Here is a 27,141-nt window from a genome sequence, read left to right as displayed (position 1 = left end):
ATTAACACACGAGCATCCTGATCCCAGGACTTCAAAGAGACGACTGGTCCATCCCAAACCAGACCTGCCCACAGTCGTGTGGAAGGAAGGCCAGTGTGGTGAATGATTTGCAGAACTTCCAGACAGCTCCACAGGCTGGGAACACAGAGTACCTGAGAACTTGTTCACTGGGGGCCACTGGGCTGGCGACAAACCCGCAAGTGTCTATCATTATTCTGTCTGCTCCACACTTAGACCCAACTCTTCTACCAGAGGGTCTCCACTTCCTGAGAGCCCCTCAAGTGGCTGGTGCCTGGAATCCTGCTGTGCGGGTGAGGGCATGTAAAGAGTTGGGTGATACAGTTCTTACGCTCAGACACACAATGTAGCTGAAAGTACAAAACAGTTTTACACACGCGTATACCTCTAACACCATCTAGACTGTCTCTCTGCCGTAGAATTCAAATATTTTAAATTTGTGGATCCTCCTGCCTCAACCCCCTGAACACCGAGGTAACAGGCAAGTACCATCATGCCTGGCTTTCCCTTTTCATTCAATTTTTAAATTGCTTTTTAAACGTCTTTAAATCACAAAATAAGTAGTAAATGTGTATTCCATAATTTCATCAGCCTCTCAGTCCCCAAACTGAAACACGCTGTTCTAAAAAGTACTCAGTCACCCATATTGGTAATGGTAACAGGAATATGGATCAATGACACAATCCCAACATAGCAAAGCCTACCCCTGTTGTCATGGCAACATCCTGGATTTCTTTTCTATCAGGTATGGGGACATCATTCAGGCAGTCAAATCTAGCCCTTCCTAAAATGCCGACTCGGAATCTGTTACTGACTTACACTACCGGTCCTCATCCTTGACTGCCTGCCCCAGCACCACTTCAGAAGCTAGGGATCTTTCCAGGAGTCTTAATTCTTCAACTCAGGAACCCTAAACCCTAAACCCCTAAATTCCGTGGGAGAAATTCAACCTTCTGTCCGCCAAAGATTCTCAGTCCCTCCCACGGGGTGGTCTTCCTGGGAGCAGGTACACAGGTTATGTCTCCCAACCTCCCAGTGACAAAGTCTGATCCGCCCAGGGATCTCTCATTAATTCAGAGTCAACTGATTAGTTATTATTTATACGAGTGCTGCTCTCGAGCCGTGGGATGTAGATTAGTTGGTAAAGTGCTTGCACCGGGCTGCTTTGATTGCCAGAACCTCTTTAGAGCCACACTGGCTGTGCCAGGCAGTTCTCTATTCACTGCTGTTAGCTCATGACGTAATGTATACCTTTTGTTTCTCCATTATATTGCTGATTTTTTACATGCCACCCAGAAAACAGCGCCTAAGGATTTTCTAATAGATTAATTTATTCCTCGGGCCTTTTGATAGAACGTGGAAGAAATTTATTTAACCATGTTTCCAAGCAAACCTCCACTGTGAGTTCACCTATGTGAAGAAATTTAGTTGTAGAAGGCACGTTTCCGGGCTGGAGAGATGGCTCAATGGTTAGGAGCACCGACTGCTCTTCCAGAGGTCCTGAGTTCAAATCCCAGCAACCACATGGTGGCTCACAACCATCTGTAATGGGATCCGATGCCCTCTTCTGGTGTGTCTGAAGACAGCTACAGTGTACTCATATACAAAGTAAATAAATAAATCTTAAAAAAAAAAAAAAGAAGGCACATTTTCTGACGGCTACTGGTTGAATCTTGCTCAAGGCTCTTGTCTTCTGAGCAATTTCTTCACTGCTATCTCAGGGAGGGGGCACAGAGGGGAACACATGGAAACCCAAATGGTAGATTGAAGAGTTATTCGATAAATACAAGAAAATATATATAAATATAAGAAAGGAGTAAGGAGGTAAGAGCTAGCTGGGTAGCAGATAGAACGGTTGCTGTCTCTAGGCTCCAAGGGACATAGAACACAGACTGGGAGAAATTCCTTACATGTGTGAGCATGAAGATTTATGGGTTGGCCTGATGCTGTTCATATTCTAATGCTAACATTGTTTCCTCAAGACCTGGCTGCCCCAGAGACAGACCCCGGTGCCTTGCCCCCAACTTATTTCTAATTGGTGAATAGATACCAATGGCCAATAGTTGGACAGAAGAGACATAGGTGGTCTTTAGGCTTCCTGGGCCTTGGTGAGGGGTATAGGAGTTGGAGGAGAACCATAAAGGAGAGAAAAGGTGAAGGAGAAAGGAAAAACCACCATGGGTCAGGTGAGTCTATGGAAATGTGGCCCCGAGGGCTGGCCATTTGGAATTAAGAGCAGCCCAGATAAAACATAGTAATAACTCATTTAGCTATAGGAAAGCAGACTCTAATAACATAGATATCTGCACTGCGCTTGTGCTGTTTAAGGCTTGTTGTAAATATAAAGGTTGTGTGTGTGTCTCTTATTCAGGAACTAAATGGTCAAAGGCAAGATAGAAATCCTAGATTGGGATTTAAAATTTACACAAGACTCAGGTTGAATGGTGGCTCACAAACCGATAAGTCCTAAAACCCAGCCATTGTACAAGTGTCTTTTTCTTTAAAACTCCCTTTCATGTCTAGTTAAGAGTCTCAAAATGGGATCATCCCGGTTTTCATTAGTCTAGTAGCAAGTGTCCTCAAAAAACAAAAACAAAACACAGAGGGAGATTTAAAGTACAAAGACACATAGACAGTGTCTTAGTTAGGACACTATCACCCCTCCTAACACTGCTATTCCTTTCTTAGCCTGTTGGTTTAAGGGGTTTTGGTTTAAGGGGTTTAGAAGGCCAAAATGACCAAGGGGGAGTCTGAGCTTCCAGTTCAATGGAATGTTTGTTGTGACTCCGGGTAGAAGCACTCCCCCCCTCTGGAACCAAAACTTCCAGGCCAGCAGAACCTAGAGTTGTGGAAGCAAAAGTTTTCCTAGAGGGTCACTAGTGAGTGGAACTATTCCCTTTTCCACCCCTTGATTCCTGGACCCATGGATTCTGGCTATGGGAGAAACTGTACCATATATCAGACGCTGATTCAAAGCATATACTACCTTCTGAAGAACTCTGCCCCAGCCCTCCATGCTGCCGCCACCTAATTGGCACTGTAACTGTGTCTTTGAAAGGCCACTCCACCTTTCTATCAGACCAGCTGCTTCAGGATGATGGGGGACATAGTAAGACCAGTGGATTTCATGATCATGGGCCCACTGTCACACTTCTGTGGCTGTGAAATGAGTTCTTTGGACAGAAGCAATACTGTGTGGAATACCATGATGTTGGACAAGGCATTTTATAAGTCCATGGATGGTGGTTTTAGCAGAAGCATTAGGTGCAGGAAAGGCAAATCCATAACCAGAATAAGCATCTACTCCAGTAAGAACAAAACACTGTCCTTTCCATGGAGGAAATGGTCCAATGTAGTCAACCTGCCACGAGGTTGCTGGCTGGTCACCTCAAGGAATGGTGCCATATCTGGGGCTCAGTGTTGGTCTCTGCAGAGGATGGTAGAGCTTTGCTCCAAAATCCTAAAGGTCCCTTCTATGATTGACCTACAGGGGCCTTCCAGAGGCTCCAAACAATATCTCTATCTGCCTCTGACACCTTAAGTACCATCGGGTCGGCTGGATCATATGGTCCAATGGTAGAGCAGCTGCACAGCAGCCTGGACCTGACAGTAATGCAAGGTAGAGAAAGAGGCAGAAACTGGAGTGATGGGTCTACAAGCCAGGGTGTCAAAAATTGGCAACAGCCACCAGAAACCAAGACAATATGCTGCAGAGTCTTCTTTAAAGACTTGATTTCAGACTTCTAACACTCAGAGGTGCCAGGGCTTGCTGCCCAGGTTTTACTCTTTTCCCACCAGCATTGTGGCAATGCTATGGTATCCTGTGAAACCATCACAGATGGTATCATGGTGACAGGACAAGTCAGTCACATGAGAACTCCTTGGCCTACTACTTACTTCTAGGTTCCTTTTGGGGCTCATTACTGTCCAAGACCTGTCATAGACGAGGGGATCAGGTAGCTCAGTGATGTGCTAGCTTCCTAGGAGAAAGGACAGGATGGAAAAGAATTGGCCGTGTAATGAGTGCAGTTCATTTTTGTTGTATGGAGAGTAACCATAAACCTCCATCTCTTCGGAGCCATTTGGCCTTTTCTCAGTTCCTCAACTAAAGAGGTTTTTTTTCCCTCCCTCACTCTAAGTGTCTAGGATTGAGTGACAAACTATGTAGTCACTTTAGTTATAGTTTACAATTCAGTTATGTCACTATTTAAATAGAGGCAGGGCTTTCTATAGGATATGGTGAATCACATCACCACAATCATCAAAATGAACTCTCTCTTTGGCTGTCCTATAGTTCTCAACCTTTCCTGATGGCTTTTATGTCTTGGAGGTAAAATATGCCCTCTATGGGGTTGGGGATTTAGCTCAGTGGTAGAGCCCTTGCCTAGGAAGCGCAAGGCCCTGGGTTCGGTCCCCAGCTCCGAAAAAAAGAACAAAAAAAAAAAATATGCCCTCTATGCTAAGGCTTGGTGCCCAGTGACACTATGTCAGGAAATTGGATACTCTGGTAAGCGGTGCCTAGCTGGAAGAAGTTGGCCACTGTAGGCATGGTACCTCTGTCCTTTGAAAGGGATCTTGTCCTGGCCTCCTTCCTCTTCTCTGCTTTCTGGCTGCCATAGTTAAACAGCCTGCCTCTGTCCTCCATGTCTTTACATTCTGCTTCACAATGGCCCAGAAACAAGGAAGCCAGATGCTCATGGACTAAAAAATATATGGGTCAAAAAAATAAATCTTCCTTCTTTTAAACTGTTTCTCCTCAGGTGTTTGTCAAATAGGTAAAAAGTATGACTAATACATAAAATTGGTACCAGAAATGGGGTCTTTTCTGTAACTGCCTTCCCATGTGGAAAGAAGCATTTGAAATTGTTCCAAAGAAGGATTTGCAAAAATTTAAAGATAAGGGCTAGATAAACCTTAGAATGCATTTAGTTCACAGAACTCAGAAGACAAGAACACATGAAGCAGGCCTGGATTATATATGGGAATGAGGACTCTACTGTAGACTGGAGTGGAGGTCATGTACACTAAACTAGTGGTGACAAACTTGGTTATTTTTGTATGTGCTCCATACCTTGCCTTTTGACTGGGTCTCATCTAGCCAAGACTGGCCTTGGCCTCACAATGTAGCCAAGGCTGGATTAAAAGTGTGTGCCACCATACCTGGCTTCTCTTCTTTCAAGTTCATAATTCTGGCTGGCAAACATTTTATTATTTAAGCTTTCCTATGGAGACTGTTCTAGTAACCATTCTGCTACATTCGGTTACATGCCTTGTGTGTGTGTGTGTGTGTGTGTGTGTGTGTGTGTGTGTGTGTGTGTGTGTGTGTGTAATAGATATAGTAGGGTTATCAGCCACAGACTATAGTGAGAATTTTAGTTTCTTTTAAAAACACAGAAATATTATAATAGGTTTTGTTTTAATCCCAGGTGTGGGATATGGGGCTGCTTCAGATTATCCATAGCAAGTGACTATGATTTGAAGGGGTTTTCAGGGGTGGAGAGGGTGGAAGAAAGAATAACCCACAAAGTACCCAAAGAACAGACAACAAGAATCTATCCTGGCTACTTTAAGAGAAGAGGTTTATTAAAACAGACTACAGTTATCATTGTGTAGGCTGGATGAGAGTTCCAGGTTAAGTCTGAAAAGACCGATGTCTGGCAGCAACTTACTATTGATTGAACTTAAGCTCATTCCTCTGCTGGCCCCATGGACCACCATGCACTATGGAGAAGCCAACTTGGTGAAAAAGAACCTCTAGATGTTGCCATCTTGGCCAATTCTGGGTATCAGAACCAAAGTCCGGTGTGGGTTCTGTTTCCTTATATTGCTTACTTTTAGATTGAAATCTTGAGACTGTATAAGCAGATGGGTCATGTGCCTTTATGTTAGCTAAGATTAATTTTATTTTGCTAAAATTAGATTCTACCGATGTCTTCCTTTCCATTGCTCTGTCCAGATAAATACTTGGCAGAACAACCCGAAAGAGGAAAGCTTCATTTTGGTTCGCAGTATCAGGGGTTCAGTACATGGTTGCTGGGCCCTCGTGCACATGAACAGAACATCGTGGCAGAAGAAGACTGTTCATATCGTGATGGACAGAAAGCAGAAGGTCCAGACAGGGACCAACGCCTGGACATGACCTTCAGAAGCATGCTACAGTTATCTACTTTGTCCACTGAGATTCCACCTCCTTAAGAATTTCACAACTCCTGAAACAGAGTCCTGTAAACTCATGAGCTGATACATCACGGCAAACTAACACCAACCGGGAAGGTAGCCCTTTCAGTGTGGAACTGACAAGAAATGGAGTTGTTTGCTCAAACAATATTTGTATCTAACATTTTGACATGCTGTCACGCTGACTTTAAAAAATGTGGACCAGTTTCCATTGCTGCTGAAAGAGTCCCTCTCCCTACATTTTTCTCCCATGATTAATAAAACTTCTTTAAGTATTTTGATAACATGATAGGGAAAAAAGAGATCTCAGTTTATTAGACTCAGTTTCCTCCCAAATGAATTAGGTTAAAATTATTATTATTAGCAAGGCCTAATGATACAGGCCTGTAATATTAGTTGGTCCAGAGGCTGAGGCAGAAAAACCACAAGTTAAGACAAACCCTATAGGAAGAGTACAAGGTCAACCTAGACTACTTAGTGAGAGCCTAACCAAAACATAAAATAGAAAGTAAAATAAAATAAAAGTACCAGGAATTCAAGTAGGCTAGGGAGAGATGGCTTAGTGGCTTAAAAGCTTATCTTGTTCTTACAGAAGATCCAAGTTCATCTCTTAGCATCCATGTCCACCATGGATTTCTGCACTCGTGTGTACATAACCTCATACAGATATAGACACATACACATTCCTAAAATGAACGATAGAAAACTGTGATCGAACGAGCTGGAGATGTACCGCAGGGCCTAGAGTGCTTGCCTAACCTAACCTGCTCAAAATCTTGGCTCGATTTTCCCCATCACGATAACAAACAGAAGGACCATTGTAGTGGCTATTCCTGGTTGTCAACTTGACTATATCCAGAATGAACACAATCCAGAATTGGAAGGCTCACCTAAGATCCTGATCTTGAGGCTGGGAGATACAAATTTCTGACCTGGATCTTGGCATGGAGATCTTGAGACATAGCGGCTATGAATCCCAGGAGACTAAAGCAAGGAGATCTCTAAATTCAAGGTCATCTGGGACAAAGCAAGTGGTGGTACAGGACTTTAATCTGGGACATACCTTCTGCTGGAGATCTGCATAAGGAAGGACACTGGGAGAAGGAAGATCCTCTCTTCCTCGCCTGCCTGCCTCGTGGGATTGAGCAACTTCTAGATCCTTGGACTTCCGGTCACAGCTACTGCTGACCATTGTTGGGGAGTTGGACTACAGACTGTAAGTCATCAACTTCCCTTACTATATAGAGTCTACCTATAAGTTCTGTGACCCTAGAGGACCCTGACGAATACAACCACCAAAGATTACTGTTCTTTTGACATGTCTACTTATGTTTCTGTCTTTCTTGGGTTACCTTTCTTATTGTAGATATTTGAAAACATCTATGTATTTGGGAAAAAAAATTCTTTTTGCCTGCTGTGTATGGTGAAAGCATTTCTTCACAGTGCTCCTGTTAACTTTTTGGTGTTTTGTTTTGTTTTGAGATAGGATCTCATTATACAGCATAGGTCGCCTTGAAACTCTCTGTGTAATACAGGCTGTTCTCAAACTTGCAAGCTTCCTGCTCTGTTTCCCAAGTGTTATAGTTACAATCACATGCTACCAGCTCTGGCCATAGGAAATTTAAGTAATTCTTATTGTTTTGTAAGTATTATATTTATTGTACAGTTACATATACATTTATCAAAACACACAATTTATTTTAAAATATATTTTTCTTTGACAGTGTTATATACATGTTTGTAATTATTTTGATTATAATCACACATCCCGATTCCCTCCCCTCATCCTGCTCCAGCTGCTTCAGGAACCCTTCTTCTCTCCAATACACCCCTCCTACTTTCAGTATGTTTTGGGGTAACCCACTGAGTGTAACTTAGGTTGCTTGCATGTATGTGAGTATGGGGTCATTTACTGGATCATGAGGAACTTGCCAGTGGCTACATCCCATTCCAACAGAAGCTATTAGCTACCAAGAGCTAGCCCCTCACCTTTGTGTGAGCCCTCGTGTGTGTCCCTTCCCCATCCATTCTGAAATGTGGAAGGCCTCTAACTTGGGTGGGGCCTTCTGCAGGTAACCACAGCTGCTACAAGTTCATGAGAAAATGTGCAATCTTTCTTATTGCTCAAGAAAACTGTTCATGTCTTTTATTAAAACAAATTCTTTCCAAAATGTATTTAGAGCCTGGTTACTCATTCTTAACCTTTGACCCATCTGAAGCCTCTTGCCAGCTGACAAGCAAGAATTCCAGAACAATCCACAACTCTACAACATGCGTGTGTGTGTGTGTGTGAGTGTGTGTGTGTGTGTGTGTGTGTGTGTGTAATGTATATAAATTTAACATTCCTTTTAGATACAGATGTTGTATGTTAACACAACAATGATGTAGGGCCAATTGTATTAATGTATGACCTTGGGTAGAGAATTGTATTAATGTATGACCTTAGGTAGAGAATTGTATTAATGTATGACCTTAGGTAGAGGCCTTCTTCTTCCCAGATATGCCTGGGAATCTCAAACAAAATAGCTTTGTGTACAGCAGACACCCTAACTTCCTGAATCGTTGCTTCTCAGACTTTTACCTCAATTGTAATCCTGTCAGGTACTCTTTGGGAACCTCCCAGAGATAAGATAGCAACTGCAAACCCCACCAAAATCCTGTGTACGACTATTGGAAAAACATTGAGGAGTCCGAACCCTTTTTTGGGTTGGTCTTTCTTTGTGAGTGCCATCTCTGAGAAGGCCACGCTCATGCCCTTCAGAGGTTTTTTCTCCTAATCCTTCTGTGTAAGCCTACATTAAAACATCTTTAGTAAGATCTGTGGCTGTGAGCCATAAACAGTCTAGTCCTCAGATTCATCTTAGCCGTAAAGCCATGAATCATGGTTTGGTCAGAGTTGAGGCCTTCAGTCTCTAGGATATTTTCCAGACTGCGGTGGGGGAACATCACACATTCTTTAAAACAGTGGTTCTCTACCTTCCTAGGGCTGAGACCCTTTAATACAGTTCCCCATTCTGTGATGACCCCCCAACCATAAAACTATTTTTGTTGCTACTTTATAAATGTAACTTTGCTACCATTATGAATGGTAATAAAAATATGTGTTTTCCAATGGTCTCAGGCAACCCTGGTGAAAGGGGATTTTGACACCCCCCCCCACCGGGGTCATGACCCACAGGTTGAGAACCATTGCTTTTAGGATGTCCTTGAATAACTGCACCATCCTACTTCTGCGAACTAAGGTGTCTTTGCCACCTGCTTTCTATCCATTCTGTTCTCTAAATTACACCTCCGTTCTCAGCAAACAAGCCCCTGGGGCCAGACAACAGAATCATTTGAATCATATCCCTGTCCCAGCCCTGACCATAATTCATTGCACAAATTCAACTGTTGGAGTCTTTGACTTTCTCCTATGGAGAAAGAAACAAATACTTCTTGAAAGTCAGCACACCTCGGGAGCGCTGTGGTAAGTGATGGTGGAGCGAAGAACATCCTAAGCAAATCAGTGGATTTTACATACAAACAAGGAAGCCCATGATTTATTTACATCGTTTGAGTTCACAGAGTAGTCAGACATTTCACTTAGAAGGGAAAGAAAAGGAAGCCCTAGAAGTAAACTTTATTAAGCACAAACTATATATGAAATATGTTTTTAAATTAATTTTTTAGTTGGCATAGAAAATAACGGTTACAGTATAAAGTTCTCATATAGAAATATCATTGTACTTTGCTTATAATTACCCCCTCATCACGCCCCCATCTCTCCTCCTGCCTCTCTCATGTTCCTTCTTCCACCCAAATCATTCCCCTATCAGGTAATAGCATATGACTCCAAAACATGCAAAAGAAGTTGGGCAACAATAAGCTATTTATATCAGTATGTTGCTTACTTGTAAGGGGCCACATTTTAGGTGATGAGACAAAACCTTCCCAAGAGAAAGACAGGGGAGAATGTGTTTACAGCATGTGACATGGATGTAGGAGAGGTGCTACGGGGACCCAGATCAAGGGAGTATGAGAATTTGGTGGAAGGGACCATTTTGATCGTAACAGTATAGGAGAAGTTGATTCTTGTATAAGATCGTATACTATTCTGTGTTGGACAGTATAGAAGAGCTGTGGTAAAAATGTAACCAACAATACGTTCAGTCGTTGGGAAGACTCACGTGTGAGGCATAGTGAATTACATCCTAGTAAGCTCTGGTGGAGCTGGCAGTGAATGAACCACTAAGCACTTTGCTTTGGTCTGATTTGGGGTTGGGAATAAGTATGGTAAAGGGGTCATGAGAAATTGGTTCATGGAAACTTAAGATACAGAAGTATCCATTACTTGTTTTTGAAACAATGCTGCTGTACCCACATTAAATGATACACATGTATCATAAATCATATGTCAATTCTTGTAATTCCATCCAAATGGAGTAGTGAATTGTACTATATGTCATGCTGTCTCCACAGAGCATCTCCACTTTAGTTGGCCAACAGGGACACCCACTGCTGTCACATTCCTTGGCTAACTTAGAGCTGCATTAGAGCTGGAATCCCTGATGAACTCTGCCCCTCTCTTCAGAAGTTCCCTGCCGTTATCTTCCCATGGTGGGTAGTTCTTATAGCCTACTCTTCTCAATACTCCTGTCCTCTCTCACTCCTCCTGACTAGCCTAACCTAGACTATGTCACTTTTCCAGGTCACCCTTTTATGTCTTTAACAGTTATAGGGTCAATGACCGGCGTAACAGTTGGGACCAACTACCATCCTTCAGAGCAATTACCTTCACCAAGGAACAAAGGGTACATAGATAATGCCCACAGGAGGAAGACAGAGTGGTGCATATGTCCAGGTACTCTAGGCCCTGAATCACGGAGAGCTCTTTGAAAGGAGAGGAGCCTGGTCATCTCTGTCCTGCTGCTCTGACTCCTGCAGCAGCTTGTAGAAGCTTCCTTCAGAGCTCTTGTGATACAGCGCTTCCTTGGACCCCATCATCCTCAAGCCGGGTCTGTAACAACGGTGCCAAAAGGAAGAGATGCCATAGATTCCCAGCATGCATAAGGCGTTGATCATCACGTGCCAGCAGAAGAACGTGGTGACAAACATGATGTCACTGATGTCATCATCCTTCCACGGGAAGCCGGAGACTGGTCTAAACAGAATGAAGGCTGCCTGCATCAGCCATGAGCCCATCGTCAGGAACAGAAAGGTCTCTATCACCCAGAGGTGGACCATCTCAGGAGCCCACAGCTCGGCGGTCAACACCAGCATCAGCAGGAACACCACCAAGATGAGGAGAGAGTGAACCTGCAGCTCCACCTTTGACGAGACCTGAACATGAGACACCAGCAGCAGCAGGAGCACGTAGATGCCCAGCGTGGTGGCGCCTCTTTCGAGAAGCACCAACCTCTGCCTCAGCGCACTCTTGCTCATGACGTCTACACAGCCATCAAGGGTGAGGAGGATGAACATGGTGAGGTGCTGCCACTCTTGAGGGTACATAAACCTTGGAGGCATCTCTTTGTTGATCAACACCATCCCATCATCAAGACAAAAGACCACATAAGACGTTAAGAGGGAACCCGTCACTATCTTCAGCAAGCCTCCATAAGATATTCTCAGCTTGGAACATCTGTTTTTATTCTTAGGAAGGTAGGACACACACACGGGAGAGTCACTGACTACCATGGCCTTGGAGAGCAGGGTTGCCTGATACAGTCCATAGAAGAAAATGTATAAACCTGGGTAGAAATGGCCGCCAAACTTCCCATTCCCCATGAAGTTATAGATCTATCTGTATAAAAAGTAAAGAACGGAACTCAGGACTTCTCAGCCTTCCTCGCACGGGCCCATCAAGTTTTGGTTGTGTGCACGGAGGTATTTTTATCATCTCTTTCTGCCCACTTCTCTCTCCCACAGAACAGAAAGTTCTGGACAGGAGCCCTACACCTTGGGTGAGGGGTGTCTCATCATCTCTTTCCCTTCTAGTCCGTGGTGAATTGAACGATTGCTGCCAAAGGAGGGGGCGTGAATATTTCTGAGCGAGCACCTGTGGGATCCTGTGCTCTCATTAGCTCTGCTTTGGGGCCCTGCTGGGAGCCTCTGCTCAACCCTGACCCTCACGGCTTGGTTTCTCCTGAGCCTGTTTAGTTCTTGGAGCTGGATAGAGGTGCCTGAGCGTGGAGACCATCTGGGAAAGGACTGGCTAACTCAGGGCGCATCCCTGAAGACGCCTCACTTATTGGCCCATGTACTGAAGGCAAATATTTATAGTTCTTGCCTGGCCTAGGCCTTGCTGTGTAGCCCAGACTAGCCTTTAACCCATGGTTACCCTGTCTTAGTCTCTCCAGTACTGAGACTACAGACGCATACCACCACAGCCAGAAAATATCTGGGTCTGTGGTCACATAAGTAAAGCTCCTCCTGAGCTTCTACTCGGCATCTTTCTTCTTTTGCAACAGGAAGCTTAAGGGCCAGCAATAAAGTCGTTCACCCGCCCCTCAGTGTTTCTCGGCTGGATAACAGACAGACTCACAGAGGCACAGTCCGAGATGGGTTTTGGAGAGCTGAGACAGGATGTAAAATGCAGATACAGAGGTCTGAGACTTGTACATCTCTGGTCAGCTCAGCTGCTTCTGTTCTAGCATGAATCAGCACCTCGACTTTTATTCTCTCTTTAGTTATAATAGTTATGCATCTAAAACACACAGCCCTCGGCACCACACGTCAGCCAGCTGCATACGTGAGATTTTAGCCAAGCCAAGAGTCTTCAAACTTTTGGAGATAGTCTTAGGCTGGACTCAAACTCCTGATCCCACTGCCTCTACCTCCTAAGTGCTAAGGCAACAGGCATGCACCAAAACCATGTATATGTGTATGTATATATACAAGGAGATCATGTGTGTGTGTGATCTTTATGGTATAGTTCCTATAGTCAAAATAATTAACCTGTTCATCATTGCACATAGCCACATTTGTTCATGGCTAGAGCACTTAAATCTACACTCAGCGACTTTCAAATGTATAATATGATATCATGTATGAGCCGTGATGTAAATTAGAGCTCTAAAACTTACCCATCTCCCGTTATTGAAAGTCTGCCTGTTTCTGAACCCTTCCCACTGTCCCTGGTTCTCTCCTTCTGTAAGTTCAACTTTTTAAAAGACTTTGCCTGTAAGTGAGTCATGCAGTATTTGCCTTTGTCTCACCTGCTTGACTTAACGCAGGGCATTCGGGCTTCATTTGTATTATTAAAGATGACAGGCTCTCCTTCTTTTACATAGCTGAATAAGATAGCATTCCCTACAGCACCTCTGTAAACGAAGCTAAGCTTTAACTGAATAAGGTTTGATTCTATCCTCAGATCCAGGAGCACTAGAGCAGACCCCCACAGGGAAGGTAAACTACTACACCATTAATAGGGCTCTTGATGTCCAAGGCCACCTCTTCCATCCCATTCACCAGTAAAAGTACATTCGAGTGTGAAAATATCATAGGAGAGGAACTCGCCTCTCTTGTTCTGCTGTATCCTTGAGTTTCTTTTCTTTCTTTTCCCACTCAAGTGTGGTGTAGACTGGCAGGTTACAGGATATCTTTCCTTTCTTAAAAAATGCATTTTTACTGCTTTAAATTATATGTAGGTGTATGTGTGCCTTCCGAAAGTGATTGCGTGCATGTGAGTGGAGGTGTCCACAGAACCCAGAGACATCGGATCCCCTGGAGCTACAGATGGTTGTGAGCCACCTGCGGGAATGCTGGGAACCACAGGCGGGTCTTACAGAAGGGACTAAGCCATCTCTCCAGCCCTTATTTAAATATGTTGCACTGGGGGCTGTTCCCACATGCGATGATGCATATGTGAGCCTTAGAAGCTAACTTGCATCTCCTTCCACCACATCAGCCCCAGAGACTGAGCTCAGATAGGGTTGGCAGCAAGTGCCTTTAGCCAGTGCAGTGGTTCACAACCACTGGCTCTTGATGCCTTTGGCAAACCTCTAATCCTCAAAATATTGACATTGCGGTTTCTAACAGTACCAAAATTACAGTTGGAAGTAGCAACAGAAAATTATTTTATAGGTGGGATCACCACAGCATGTATTAAAGGGTCACAGCATCAGGAAGGTTGAGAAGCACTGAATTCCCGTAGATCCTCTTACAGACACCCCCTTCCCCCAAGACTTTCTTTTCTTCTGTATACCTATTGACTACCTTCCTTTCCCCTTTGCAGTTACAAGTATCTTCTCATCTGAGCTCCTGCCAGTAGACCGTGAATGTGAGTGACACACATCACTGTCTGGTCTTACCCATGAACTCCTCCCTCACATTCCACGGCACTTTCCTCTCTTTTTGCTTTATACAGAGTATCTCGCCTTAAGAGTTAAATGTTGAGCTCAGCATAGCGGTGCACCCCCTTACTCCCAACATCCCGGGGGCATAAGCAGTGGATCTCTATGAGTTCCACTCTAGTGGACATAGTAAGTTCAAGCCAAACCAACCCTGTCAATAATAATAATAATAATAATAATAATAATAATAATAATAATAAAATAATATCATCATCATCAGTAATAACAACAATAAAAACAGCAACAGTCATACTAAAGTTCTACGCTTTTGAGGATGGGACATCCTCAATGGGGATATTTTGGGCTATTTATGATGTGATGGTAATCTTGATTGTCAATTAAACTGAGAGATGCCTAGGAAACCAGTGAAGTATATCTGTGGGTTTGTGTGTGGTAAGATTTCTAATATAGGTAGTGTGTATTCACGTGTGTCTGTGTGTGGATACGTGAGTGTCATGACATATACCTGTAGGTCAGAGGAAACTTACAGGAGTCAGTTCTCTCCTTCCACCGTATGGACCCTAGGGATTAAACTCAGGTTGTCGAGCTTAGTACAAATACCCTTACCTGCTGGGCTATCTCACCATGCATGTGATGGCATTTCCAGTGACAATCAGGTCACTGGCACTCTGACCTAATCAATGATTTAGTTCACCGATGGATTTAAAATATAGACTATCGGTAGAGCTGGGTAGGGTGGGGTCACGTTGAAGGAAGTGGGTCCCTGGGGCCGATCTTTCAGCAGCTGTCTTGTCTCTGGTTCCTTATTGTTTCCCATTTAATTGAGGTAGGAAGTGAACAACTGTTTTCTATCCCCATTCCACAGAAACATTCCCTGCCCTGCCTCTGTCGAGCCAAACTCAGGTGGAAACCTCGGAAAACGCGATCCACAGAAGCATTTCCTCCTTTAAACTGTTTACTCCCAGTGTTTGACACAGCCGGGGAGCACCCGACAAACATGGAAATGAAAACTCTTGTCGGCATCGCTGCGCAGTGGAAATGATCACTTTGCTAGAGCGGTGAGCTCACTGAGGTAGCACAAAACGGACACAGTCTTCCAGAAAAATCGGATGGACGAGTTCACAAGCAAAAATGTGATGGGGAAAAAAAAAACCCGCTGGTGGTAGGAATCCAGCTTTAGGATGGTGGAACTTTGAAAAAAAAATAAACAAGTGACTAGAAGTTAAGAGATCAGGTTCTTAAAAAAAAAAAAAGAGAGAGATCAGGTTCTGATTTCAATTTCTCCTAAATAGCTGCATCTTTTTTTTTTTCTTATCTTTTTAAAGATTCTGCTTCTTTACCATAGAAGGGAAAGAGTTTTGGTATCTGTGTTCTCTAGTGAGAAAGAGTGATGTCATTTTGTTTTATTTTGTTTTATAACAGGATCTCACTGTTCCGGCTAGCCTAGAATTCACTGGGTAGACCAGACCACCTCCACCTTCCGACTCACACACATTTACCTGACTTCTCCTTCTGAGTGCTAGGGTTAAAGGTGTGTACCACATGCCTAGCTAAATAAGGAAATGTTAAGTATCCTTAAGAAAAACGATATGGAGGTGGGGGTGGGGACATCCTCTTGGAGACAGGGAGAGGGGGAATGGGATGAAGAACTGTGGGAGGGTGTAATGACTGGACTGTAAAAACATAAAGTAATTTAAAAAAGAAAAAGAAAAGAAAAACAATATGGAGAGAATGAAATGGAGTGCTTATCACTTTTTGTGAAAGTTTTCTTTTTTAGTCAATGAAAAGATAGTAAGAAAACCTCATGATCATAATGACCAAAAAAAAAAAAAAAGTTGGGGAGGGACAAACAAAACTTCTACAAAATGCGTCCAGACAGAAGTACAAAGGGATATGATGGCAGAGAACCAGAGAGGAGAGTTCCCTGGTAGTTTCTTTGGTTGTTGTCTCTGCTCTGGGAAATCCTGAGCTACTTTGGGTGGCCACATCTGCGGCTCCACTGTTTTCCATGAGTAGACAGACAGACAGCCAGTACACGCTTCAGAGCATCCCAGTTCTCCCTGGTTCGCCCTGTAACACAAGGAGTAGTGTTTTCCCATTAGCAATGGCACTTGGTGTGCCTCAGGGCTGTAGGTCTAAGGACACAATAAATGTGAGGACACAGGTAGATATCAAACATCTCTTGACCACTGCTTTTATCTCCCAACTTCCTGGAAGCTGGGGTGGGGGTGTCGGCAGTCGGAGGAGGAGAACAGAACATTCAGCAGGGCACCAGAAGTTCAAGGTTGGAAGCAGCACGAATGAAGAACAAGCAAACCCACAGGATGTTCCCTCTGTGAAATTTAGTTCTGCACCTTGGCTTAACATCAAGGCTGTGTGCTGTTCTTTCAAACACGAGCATCCTGGGCTTAGGACTTTGAAGATAGGAATCACTCATCCCAAACCAGACACTACCCACGGAACCAGAGCAGGAAGCCAGGCATAGTGAATGATTAGCAGATTGGCCAGACACCACAGAAGTCCATGGAGGTTCTCCACTTCCATCAGACCTCCCTCCCTCATCTGAGAGTCCCCCATATATCTGAATACCCCAGACATAGCCAGTGCCATTTGTCTGATTCCATTAGGTGATAAAATGGGGGGGTTGTCCTCAGAATTCATTTCAAATAAGTTTATTAACTGCAACAACACCCTCCTGTCCTCCCAGAGCCTAAAGAGTATTCCACTGACCTGAGTTATTAATGGGAGAAGACACAGGTTAGGGTAGTTGCCAGAAGCAGCCAGGCTATGGTGGCACATGCTGGCACATACCTTTATTCAAAGCACTTGGTAGGTAGAAGCAGGCAAATCTGAGAGTTTGAGGCCAGTCTGGACTACAAAGTGAATTCAGGGACAGCCAGGGCTACGTAGAGAAATCCTATCTAAGGGTGGACAAAAAGAACAGTTGCCAGAAATGCATACAAGACCTTGGGGGAGGTTGTAGTGTAATGCCATTTCAGAATCATCTTTTAGTCAGTCTGTCTTTGGTGGCTTGGGTTGTCATCATTAGCACCACCATCTTCATCAATGTTTGGAAGTCATTTTGTTTCATTGGGACATTGTCACAGTGAGAAGACAACTGGCTGTGTGACCAAGGCTTACTTAGGGACCCACAAGTGGTGGTTATCTTGCTTACTGCTCTAGAACCCTCTCCATCCTATCTACTTCTGTACCTCAAGAGGCAGTGCTTATTGGACAGCAGTGACAACCTTCACTCTGTGCTTCTTCTTGGGTTTGCTAATGAGAGGAACAGGCAGAACTCTGATGAAATGCAGCCTTTCCCTGGAACCCCTCACCACTGGTTCATGGTAGGCTGTCTATATCATTGAAGGCCAGATCTCCAGCAGGAGGCCAGCTCCCATAGCCCGAGCTACCCATCTCCCTGGACATCAAGTAGAAGCGGTTAATAGCACTTCACCATTGCTAACCCCTGAGTGCTTTTAGCATCCAGGCCAGCATGCCTTAGACAGTTCTTGAGTTAATATATTTAATACTATTGTCCCATTGGAGTGTGGAATTCTGGACCAGTGGATGATATGGTAGTATACATCAAGAGAGGCTTTAGGAGTGACTCTTAGATAAGATTCTAGAGCAAGGTCCCCTGTCTTAGTCAGAGTTACTATGGCTGTGATGAAACGCCATGACCGAAGCACTTTGGGGAGGAAAGGGTTTATCACTGAAGGAAGTCAGGATAGGACAAACAGTACAAGAACCTGGAGACAGGAGTTGACCCAGAAGCCATGGAGAAATGCTGCTTACTGGCTCATTCCTCATGACTTGCTCAGCCCGTTTTCTTATAGAACCCAGGACCACCAACCCAGGAATGGCCCCACCCATACTGGGCTGGGCCCTCCCCTAAGAATCACTAATTAAGAAAATGCTTAACAGCCAGATCCTACAGAGACCTTTTATCAATTAAGGCTCTCTCCTCTTTGATGACTCTAGCTTGTCTCACGTTGACATAAAACTAGCCACTCTAGTCCCTCCTGCATTTGAGAAATACAAGTATAATCTCCTTCTCGGGGAAAAGTGAGACTTTTAACGTTTAGCACGTGGTGACATCACAGTTCTCCCTAGAATGCAATACTTGGTTGAGCTGTAAATGAAAGGGCTGGGGGCAGGGAGAGGAAATGACTCTGGCAATTTGATGATACAGTAAACGACAGTGATGAGAAAGTTGGGTCAGCTTCTGGTGTTCAACAGTTGTGCTATCCAATATGGGTAGACACTAAGTGTGACTATTCACACTACAATTAATTAACTAAAATCAAATAAAATGTATGAGGGAGGGGGACCTATTAGTACAAGGTAATAATGATACTTATATATAAAAATGTCACACATGAAGCCCATTACTTTGTATCCTAACCTAAAACATTTATTTAGAGCTGGTGAGATGACACCGTGAATTAATAAACGACTGGCTATACAAACTCGAATAGCCAGAGTTCAATCCCTGGGACCCACAGAGAAAGACAAAAAGTAATTCTTGAAAGTCGCCCACTGACTTCTACACTCGAGTAAAAAAAAAACAAAACAAAGTTATATTAATTTAAATGTGAAATTAATATAAAACTCAGTTACTTTAGGGCCAACCAAATTTTAGTGTGAATGCCACGTTATAGCGCAGCATAGACACGGAACATCTTTATTACGGCAGCGTTACACTGGAAAATGCAATCTACGACAGTGCAGAGGGCAAAGAGACAGAGAGAAGGCCTTCAACACACCACTCAGAAGAGGAGCAGAAGGTGAAAGCGAATGAATGCAGCTCTCAAAGGAACTGCTCACTTCTTGTAGGGCAGACAAGGTAAAGAATAATACATGTCACTCGGGGCAAATACGGCAGATCCAGGTACGTGATCTACTCTGCCCGTCTCTACTGTCAAGTGGAGGGTGCTCTGGTGGAAGGAAGATCCTGAGATGCTCAGAACTCCTCCGTAATTCCTCCAGGCCCTCTCTTTCTGATTAAGCACACTCCCTGACCAGGGAGAGAAAGCCTTCCTCCAGCTAAATGCCTCCTAGCAGCTGCAGACGGGACAGTGACTCAGGCAGGGATGTAGCCTGGAAGCAGGAGCCTCCGACATCCCGCGGTGACAATGGGTTCCAGCAAGGCCAAGAAGCCAATGTTCAAGGCTTGGTCTGCAGTGAGATAGGAAGTCAATATACCAAAGTAAGGATGAGACCTCCATGGCCAGTGTTGGCCAATGTGGCCAGCATACGTATGAGTGACCTCTATGAATGCTTGACCATGCGTCGTGAATCTAGGGAGTTGATGGGGCCACATTTACAAACATGAGGTTCATTTCCAGAAACTCTAGACTTAATATGTTGTCTTAGACACCTAAGAGTCATCATCGAGTGGATCAGTTAAAAGCTGCTTGTCTACATTTAGTGAAACCAGCATGTCAGCTGCCTGGTAGCTCTTGTCAGAATTTTCTGCAGTTATGGGAATTTTTCTAGTATTTATACTGCTCCAAATCTTGGAGCTAGAGTGGTTATTGAACAAGTAAAAGGTGGCCAGTACAACTAAGGGATCGAATTTTACATTTTAGTTCATCGTAACGAAGTTGCTTAATACATGTGTCACCCAGCTGTGCTGGATAGCGGCGCTCTAGTTTAAGGAGTGAGAGAACTCAGGAGAATGGATTTATATGAAACCGACTGTGTGCCCAGCCACCCCTCACCCTAATCCTGGGGACTCAGAATACTGTTTCTTCTGACTCCATTCTGGCTTCACCAGACAGGCTAATTTTTGCTGTTGTTTTTGATTTGATACCTTATAAAGAATTTGCCAACAGCAAAAAAAAAACATATAGCAAAAACCAGACCCAAAGTATGGGCATTTCAATGAACTTCTATACAGTTAGAATAGCTATCAAACTATCTAGTTTTCCTTTTTTAAAACTTTATAATTTTTAATGTATGTATGTATGTATGTATGTATGCATGTATGTATGTATGTTTGTGCGCACATGCTACAGATCACATTTAGAGGTCAGAGGATGACGTGTGGGAGTTGGTCCTCTCCTTCCATCACTGTATGAGTCCTGGGGATCAAACTCCGATGGTCACGCTCAGCAGCGAGCACCCTTCCCCAGCGAGGAGTCATCTCGCTAGACCTGGAGGAATATCTTTGTTTAAAAATAAATTGCGGGCTGGAGAGACGGCTCAGAAGTTAGGAGCACTGACTGCTCTTCCAGAGGTCCTGAGTTCAATTCCCAGCAACCACATGGTGGCTCACAACCATCTGTCATGGGATTGGATGCCCTCTTCCGGTGTGTCTGAAGATAGGGACAGTGTACTCAGATACAGAAAATAGATAAATCTTTGAAAAAAATAAATAAATTGCAGTATCTCTTTTTCTGTTCTTTTTATATTGGTGTCATTTCTTCATTTTGGAAATACACATATTACTTTTCATTACACCTGTTTCTTGAGCAATATAAAAATCATCTATGTTCATATTGGCTTTTACCTGATATATTTAAGCCTGGGGGAGTAGGCTCTGCTCTTTGATGACGGCTCTGGGTTATTCCTTTCTCTTTCTAGTTTTATCATTTTTCATTGTTGTGCACAAATATGCTTATATTTCCACTTTTTTGTGTTTCATTGTTTTAAGCATATGTCACACAAGTATTATATAGTTTGACTTAGAAGTTTTTGACCCTGTTCTAAACAACCATGTTACTTTGACAGGCGAATTTAAGATACTTGAATTTATTAGGATTACTAGAGCATTTGGATTTACTGTTTCATTTTAAACCCCAATTCTTCCTTTAAAAACTGCTCCACAAGATAGGGCATCGGCGTTCACAGCTGTAATCTTGGCTCTGGGAAGACAAAGACGGGCCAACTTCTGTGAATGTGAGGCCAGCCTTATCTTATCTACACAGCTGTTCCAGGATAGCCAGAATTACACGGTAAGACTCCTATCCCCCACCTCCCAAAAAACAGAGAGAGAACATAAATTTAGACTAGTTACATGTATTGCATTTTAAGATATATTTATTTGATGTCCATTGATGTTTTGCCTTCATGCGTGACTGTGCGAGGGTGTCAGATCCTCTGGAACTGGAGTTAAAGACAGTTGGGAGCTACCTTGTGGGTGCTGGGAATTGAACTTGGGTCCTCTAGAATAGCAGCCAGTGCTCTTAACCACTGAGCCATCCCTCCAGCCCCATGCTTTATGCTCATCACATTTCCCTATCTGCGTAAAACTTTATGTCACTCAAGATTATATGACACATCATGTAGGTAGAGACATCCTTAGCATTTCAGGACACCAGTAATTTATGCAACAGTCTCTACTATTTTGTTCCTCAAATCACTGCAGCTTTTAGGGACTTCAGAAATGGTTCAGCAGACACAAGCACTTAATATGCAAACATGAGTTCAAACACCCAGCAGCCCTCTGATAAAGCAAGGACATCTGGAATTAGGGGAGGGCCTTCTGGGACTTGCTGGCCACTAGCCTAGCTCCAGATTCAGTAAGAGACCCTGTCTCAAGGAATAAGTTGGAGGGTGATAGAGCGGGACACCCAATATCACCTTCCTCCTTCTCTTCCTCTTCCCCCACCCCCAATTTTAAAAAGATTTTTAAGATGTATTTATTTTATGTACATGAGTACACCATGGCTGTCTTCAGACACACCAGAAGAGGGCATCAGATCCCATTACAGATGCTTGTGAGCCACCATGTGGCTGCTGGGATTTGAACTCAGGACCTCTGGAAGAACAGTCAGTGCTCTTAACCACTGAGCCACCTCTCCAGCCCGCTTAAAAAGATTTTAAACAATGGAATTAAATAAAAGCTTATGCCTCACTGTCACCTAAATTGGAGCAGCAGCCCAAAGTACAGGCATTACTAGTTAGGGTCCTTCCTGTCATTAAGAAAGGCTGAAATATTCTTAGACACCCAGGGAAGCAATGGAGTGAGATGGTGAATTATGTATACTCTGAGAGACTGTCTACCCATTTGCTGGAACCCCACTTTTATCACAGAAACTCTGAAAACAACAACAACAACAACGCCCTTGGCGGAGAGCAAGAGATTCAGAAGTAGTGCCTAACACCAGCATGAAGCATGTTAGCCCAGGCCAAGGATACGGGACATAGCCATTTCAAACAAACTTCCCAAGGACAGCTGCATAGCTCCTCGAAAACTGATGTGTATCTGAACACCCGAGCACATCCTCTGAACTTCTTACTTACTTTACATCACATCCACTGCCCCGCCTTCCAGTCATCCCCTCCCATAATCCTTCCCCCATTCCTTGTCCCCTTCTCCTCTAAGCAGGTCCCCGCCCCCGCCCCCCCACCCCCAGTATCCCTCCGACCCTGGCACTTCCAGTCTCTGTGAGGGTAGGCGCTTCGTCTCCCACTGAAGCTAGACAAGGCAGTTCAGCTAGAAGAACATATCCCACGTATAGGCAACAGCTTTTGGGATAGCCCCCTCTTCAGTTGTTCGGGACCCACATGAAGACCAAGTTGCATATGTGCTACATGTGTGTGGGGAGGCCTAGGTCCAGACCGTGTATGTTGCTTGCAACTTTTGCCCTATTTTTACCTGTTTTGTCTGAGGTTGCTGAATTAGGAAGGCCTGGCCTTAATGAAATATTCATTCTCGGATCCTTTCATGTCCCAAATTAACTTTAATGAGCAAACAAAGAAAGATCAAGAGGACCGCGGCTGGGACTTGGGGGAACTTTGAAGCAGAAGCCAGGCTGGGGTAGATGCCCTCTGGCGATCGGCCAGCGTTTGCTTTTGATGACAGCAAACCCTCAGATCTCATCCATCTGAGCTGCAAACAGGGGGCTGTGGTACCAGAATACCAGGATCTCATCTTTTGCAATGCCTCTGTGTGCCGCACTCAGCAAACAAGAGTCAGACATCTGCTTCGAGCAAGAAGCTTGACCTAACGCCCCCTACTAAAGGTTGTGGGTAGCACCTGAAGAGGAAGACACTGTTATCCATGCTCAAGAACCACATGTTCAGGAAAGCCATCGGGAATTACACAAATAGCACATAGTCCCCCAGGAAGAGGGGGCTGCAACGTGTCCTAAAGGAGGAGGTTCAAGCCTCCGCCAGGGAGAGGAAGGCACAGCTGCACCCCCTGGTAGTTCTATGCAGGACGTCAGATGGGCATTACCTTTCAGGAAAACAAAATCTAAGCGAATGTGGCAGATGAAGTATGTTTTATAAGCTGCCTCAAGTCCAGAGAATGTTCTGTGAACTAGAGTCGTACCTTCCCTGATTTCTTCCCTTTGCTTTTTGGCATTAGATTTGGGCGTGTGTATGTGTGTGAGTGGGGGTCTTGCTTCTTGGCTCAGGCTTCCACAAGCTCCTTATCTTCCTACTTCCAAGGGCTAAGAGTATATGTGTGCACCACCGCACCTGGCTTTATGTGCAATCTTAAAATATTTTTGGTGTAGACATGAATATATATGGTATATGTATGTGTGATGTATGTGCATATGTACACATGTACAGAGATATCTTCTCTCCTAATCTATTACCCACTTTCACTCCTTTGAGATAGGGTCTCTCCCTGGAGTTGGCTGAAAGGCAGCAAGCCCCAGCCGGCCATGGTGCTGCATACCATGTACTCAGAAAGTACTCCCAGTACTGATCCCAGGACGCAGAAAGCAGAGACAGGAGGATCTCTGAGTTTGAGGACAGCCTGGTCTAAAGAGAGTGTCCCAGAGAGCCAGGGCTACATAAAGAAACCCTGTCTTGAAGACAGACAGACAGACAGACAGACAGACAGACAGACAGAGTAAAATAAAACTAATGTTTCTGAACAGCAAAGGAGATAATCACCTAATAAAAAGACTTCACGCTGTCTGGTGAGAGGAGAGAACCCATTCCCTCAAGTCGTCCTCTGACCTCCACTTGTACATAACCCACGCACACACAAAACAAATAAATAAAATGTGATAAGAAAAGCTAAACGATAACATTTGTAGAAAAAAATGGATAGAACTGGAAATTATTCTATTAGGTAAAACAAGCCTGACCCAGGATGACAAACATTCTTTGACAGGTGAAGCTTATATTTGCAATTATATATAAGTGTCATTTTATTTCATAATTGTATAAATTATTAATGTAATAATTTATATTACCATATAATATATGTGTGTCTGCGTGTGTTAAAAATGAAATTAACAGCCTCCTCAGGGGATTCCCTCTCACCATTTTGGTGGTAGCATTCTCCTTGGGAACTCTTTGCAAGCTGTAAGGGAGGCTGTCAGTTTCATAATGATTGGAAATGCTACTGCCGTTCCATGAGCCTGGGCTAGAGATATTGAACATTCCTACTGCATGAGATGGTATCAGGCAAAAGGAATGTTTCATGCCCCACACAAGTTTGGAATGTTCTGTCAGGCATCTGTTTAAAATGCAGAGCAGGGGAAGAGATACATTGCTATCCTAATCCCCAGGCACAGAACTTACAAGTCACAAGTAGTTGTGAGCTGCCCAACATGAGCGCTGGGAGTTGAACTCAGGTCCTCTGCAAGAGCAGCAATCACTCTTAGCCACGGAGCCATCTCTATACCCATGCCCAGTCCTTTCCATTTTAAACTTCATGTCCCCGTCCACAGTGCACACCGGGGCCGTGCGGCTGAAGTGAGTCCTTCTGTAGGAGCACAGCCCACAAAGGCTCATGACATCTTGATCATACTTTTGTAAGCATCTCTGTCTTCAGTTTTCATGACACCCTAGTGACTAAGAAGAATTAGTATTCATATTAAATAGGTGGTAGGGGCTGGAGAGAGAGGGCTCAGGGTTAAGAGCACTGACTGCTCTTCCAGAGGACCTGTGTTCAATGTCTAGCAACCACATGGTGGCTCACAGCCGTCTGTAATGGGATCTGATGACCTCTTCTGGTGTCTGAAGACAGCTACAGTGTACTCACATACACACAATAAATAAATACATCTTTAAATAGGTGGCAACTATGGCATTCAGATCATCTATGCTGCTTTCTGGGTTTATGTAGTGAGAAACAACTGGGGATTGAACGTCACAATCTACTCTTGCCATCAACATAATAGAGACAGCATGGGAGAGCATTCAATGAAAAGACGGAGTACACACAGAAAGGAAGAATTAAAAGGTGCCCTAAATTTGTACTTGGAATTATATATTAAATAATAGGATATTTTAGGGAAAAAATCTAGTTATATGCTACTGTGTTATAATAGGCCAGTCACAGGAAGTATCCAGAGAATAGAGCACATCCACAAAGAATAGAAGTCACTCTTACAAACTTTCATGTCCCTAAGTTGTAAGTATGAAACTTTCGCAGATAACCACATAACGTACAACCGGTCCACTCCCTCTTTAGACACAGTGTTAACCAGTTTACTCAGCTAATTCATTTAGGTTATGGAAGATTTTAAGATGCACATAATTGAAGAATAAAACTGAAATTGACTGCAGGAGGGATTAGAAGACGTACTGACAGAAACGTACGCTGACAGGCAGAGCAAAATCTGAACGTTACTAAAAGTTTGGGATCCAGTGTAGATAGTCACAGGACCCCACCCCACCCCCATCCTGTTTCCCTTACCACTGGTTTCCAGTGTCTATTCCATATAATAGAATAGGACAAGCATGTGGGACAGAAGAAAAAAATTAAACTAGATTCAACGTACCTTATTAAAAATGTGAGGGAAGGGCTACAGCTCTTGCTGGGCATACGGGAAGCCCCAGCACTGATGAAAAAATTACTAGTAGAGGGACTGGAGAGATAGAGGACCTGGGGTTGGGTCCCAGCACCCACATCAGATGTCACGCAATTGCCTGTAATTCCAGGTCGAGAGAAGCTGGTGCCCTCTTCCGGCCTCCATGGGAGAGCACCTACTTGCATGGACAAGGCGCACAGACATGCACTTAAACACAAACATGTGAAATTAAACAAATCTTTTAAAAATAGTGACAAAGATCTCCAAATACATTTTTAGCAATGAATTAAAATTGAGGAAAAAGAAAAAGAAGACTGTCTTAACCACAGTTCTCTAGAGTCACAGAACTTACAGATAGTCTCTGTATAGTGAGAGAACTGGTTGGTGACTTATAGTCTGTGGTCCAACTCTCCAACAATGATCAGCAGCAGCTGTGAAGGGAGGTCCAAGGATCTATTGGTGGCTCAGTCCCATGAGGCAGGCAGGTTAAGAAGACTCTTCCTTCTTCCAATGTCCTTATGTAAGTCTCCAGCAGAGGGTATGTCCCAGATTAAAGGTGTGTACCACCACGCCTGGATCTGGGACTTGCTTTGTCCCAGGTTGACCTTGAACTCAAAGGTCCCCTTGCCTTAAGCTCCTGGGATTCATAGCCACTTTGCCTCAAGATCTCCATACCAAGATCCAGGTCAGAAACTTGTATCTCCAAGCCTCAAGATCAAAGGATCTCAGGTGAGCCTTCCAATTGTGGATTATAGTTCATCCCAGATAGAGTCAAGTTGACGAACAGGAATAGCACTACAAAGACCTTTATCCTTTATTCTGTCTCTATTCTAGTCTTCTGAGCAATTTGATGGCAGTTAAGTTGGTTTTATGACCACTAAGAAGCATGTCCCTGTACATTTTTATTCTTAGAGGACTAG

General features: G+C 43.8%; 2 protein-coding genes and 1 long non-coding RNA gene across 3 annotated transcripts in view; all 3 read right to left on the bottom strand.

The window, feature by feature from the left end:
- Positions 1-27,141, bottom strand: part of Glul (glutamate-ammonia ligase) — a 65,957-nt gene that overhangs the window by 22,702 nt on the left and 16,114 nt on the right.
- Positions 1-27,141, bottom strand: part of LOC148001690 (uncharacterized) — a 104,704-nt gene that overhangs the window by 74,057 nt on the left and 3,506 nt on the right. The gene's annotated exons all lie outside the window — the stretch shown is intronic.
- Positions 9,706-12,054, bottom strand: Teddm1b (transmembrane epididymal protein 1B). Its single transcript, NM_001409014.1, is given in 1 exon segment — positions 9,706-12,054. A coding segment is annotated over 1 exon segment (909 nt). The 5' UTR covers positions 11,962-12,054; the 3' UTR covers positions 9,706-11,052.

The sequence above is a fragment of the Rattus norvegicus genome, chromosome 13 (assembly GCF_021556685.1).
Source record: "Rattus norvegicus strain SHRSP/BbbUtx chromosome 13, alternate assembly SHRSP_T2T, whole genome shotgun sequence".
Taxonomy (NCBI): domain Eukaryota; kingdom Metazoa; phylum Chordata; class Mammalia; order Rodentia; family Muridae; genus Rattus; species Rattus norvegicus.
This window is presented reverse-complemented; position numbering and strand designations above follow the sequence as displayed.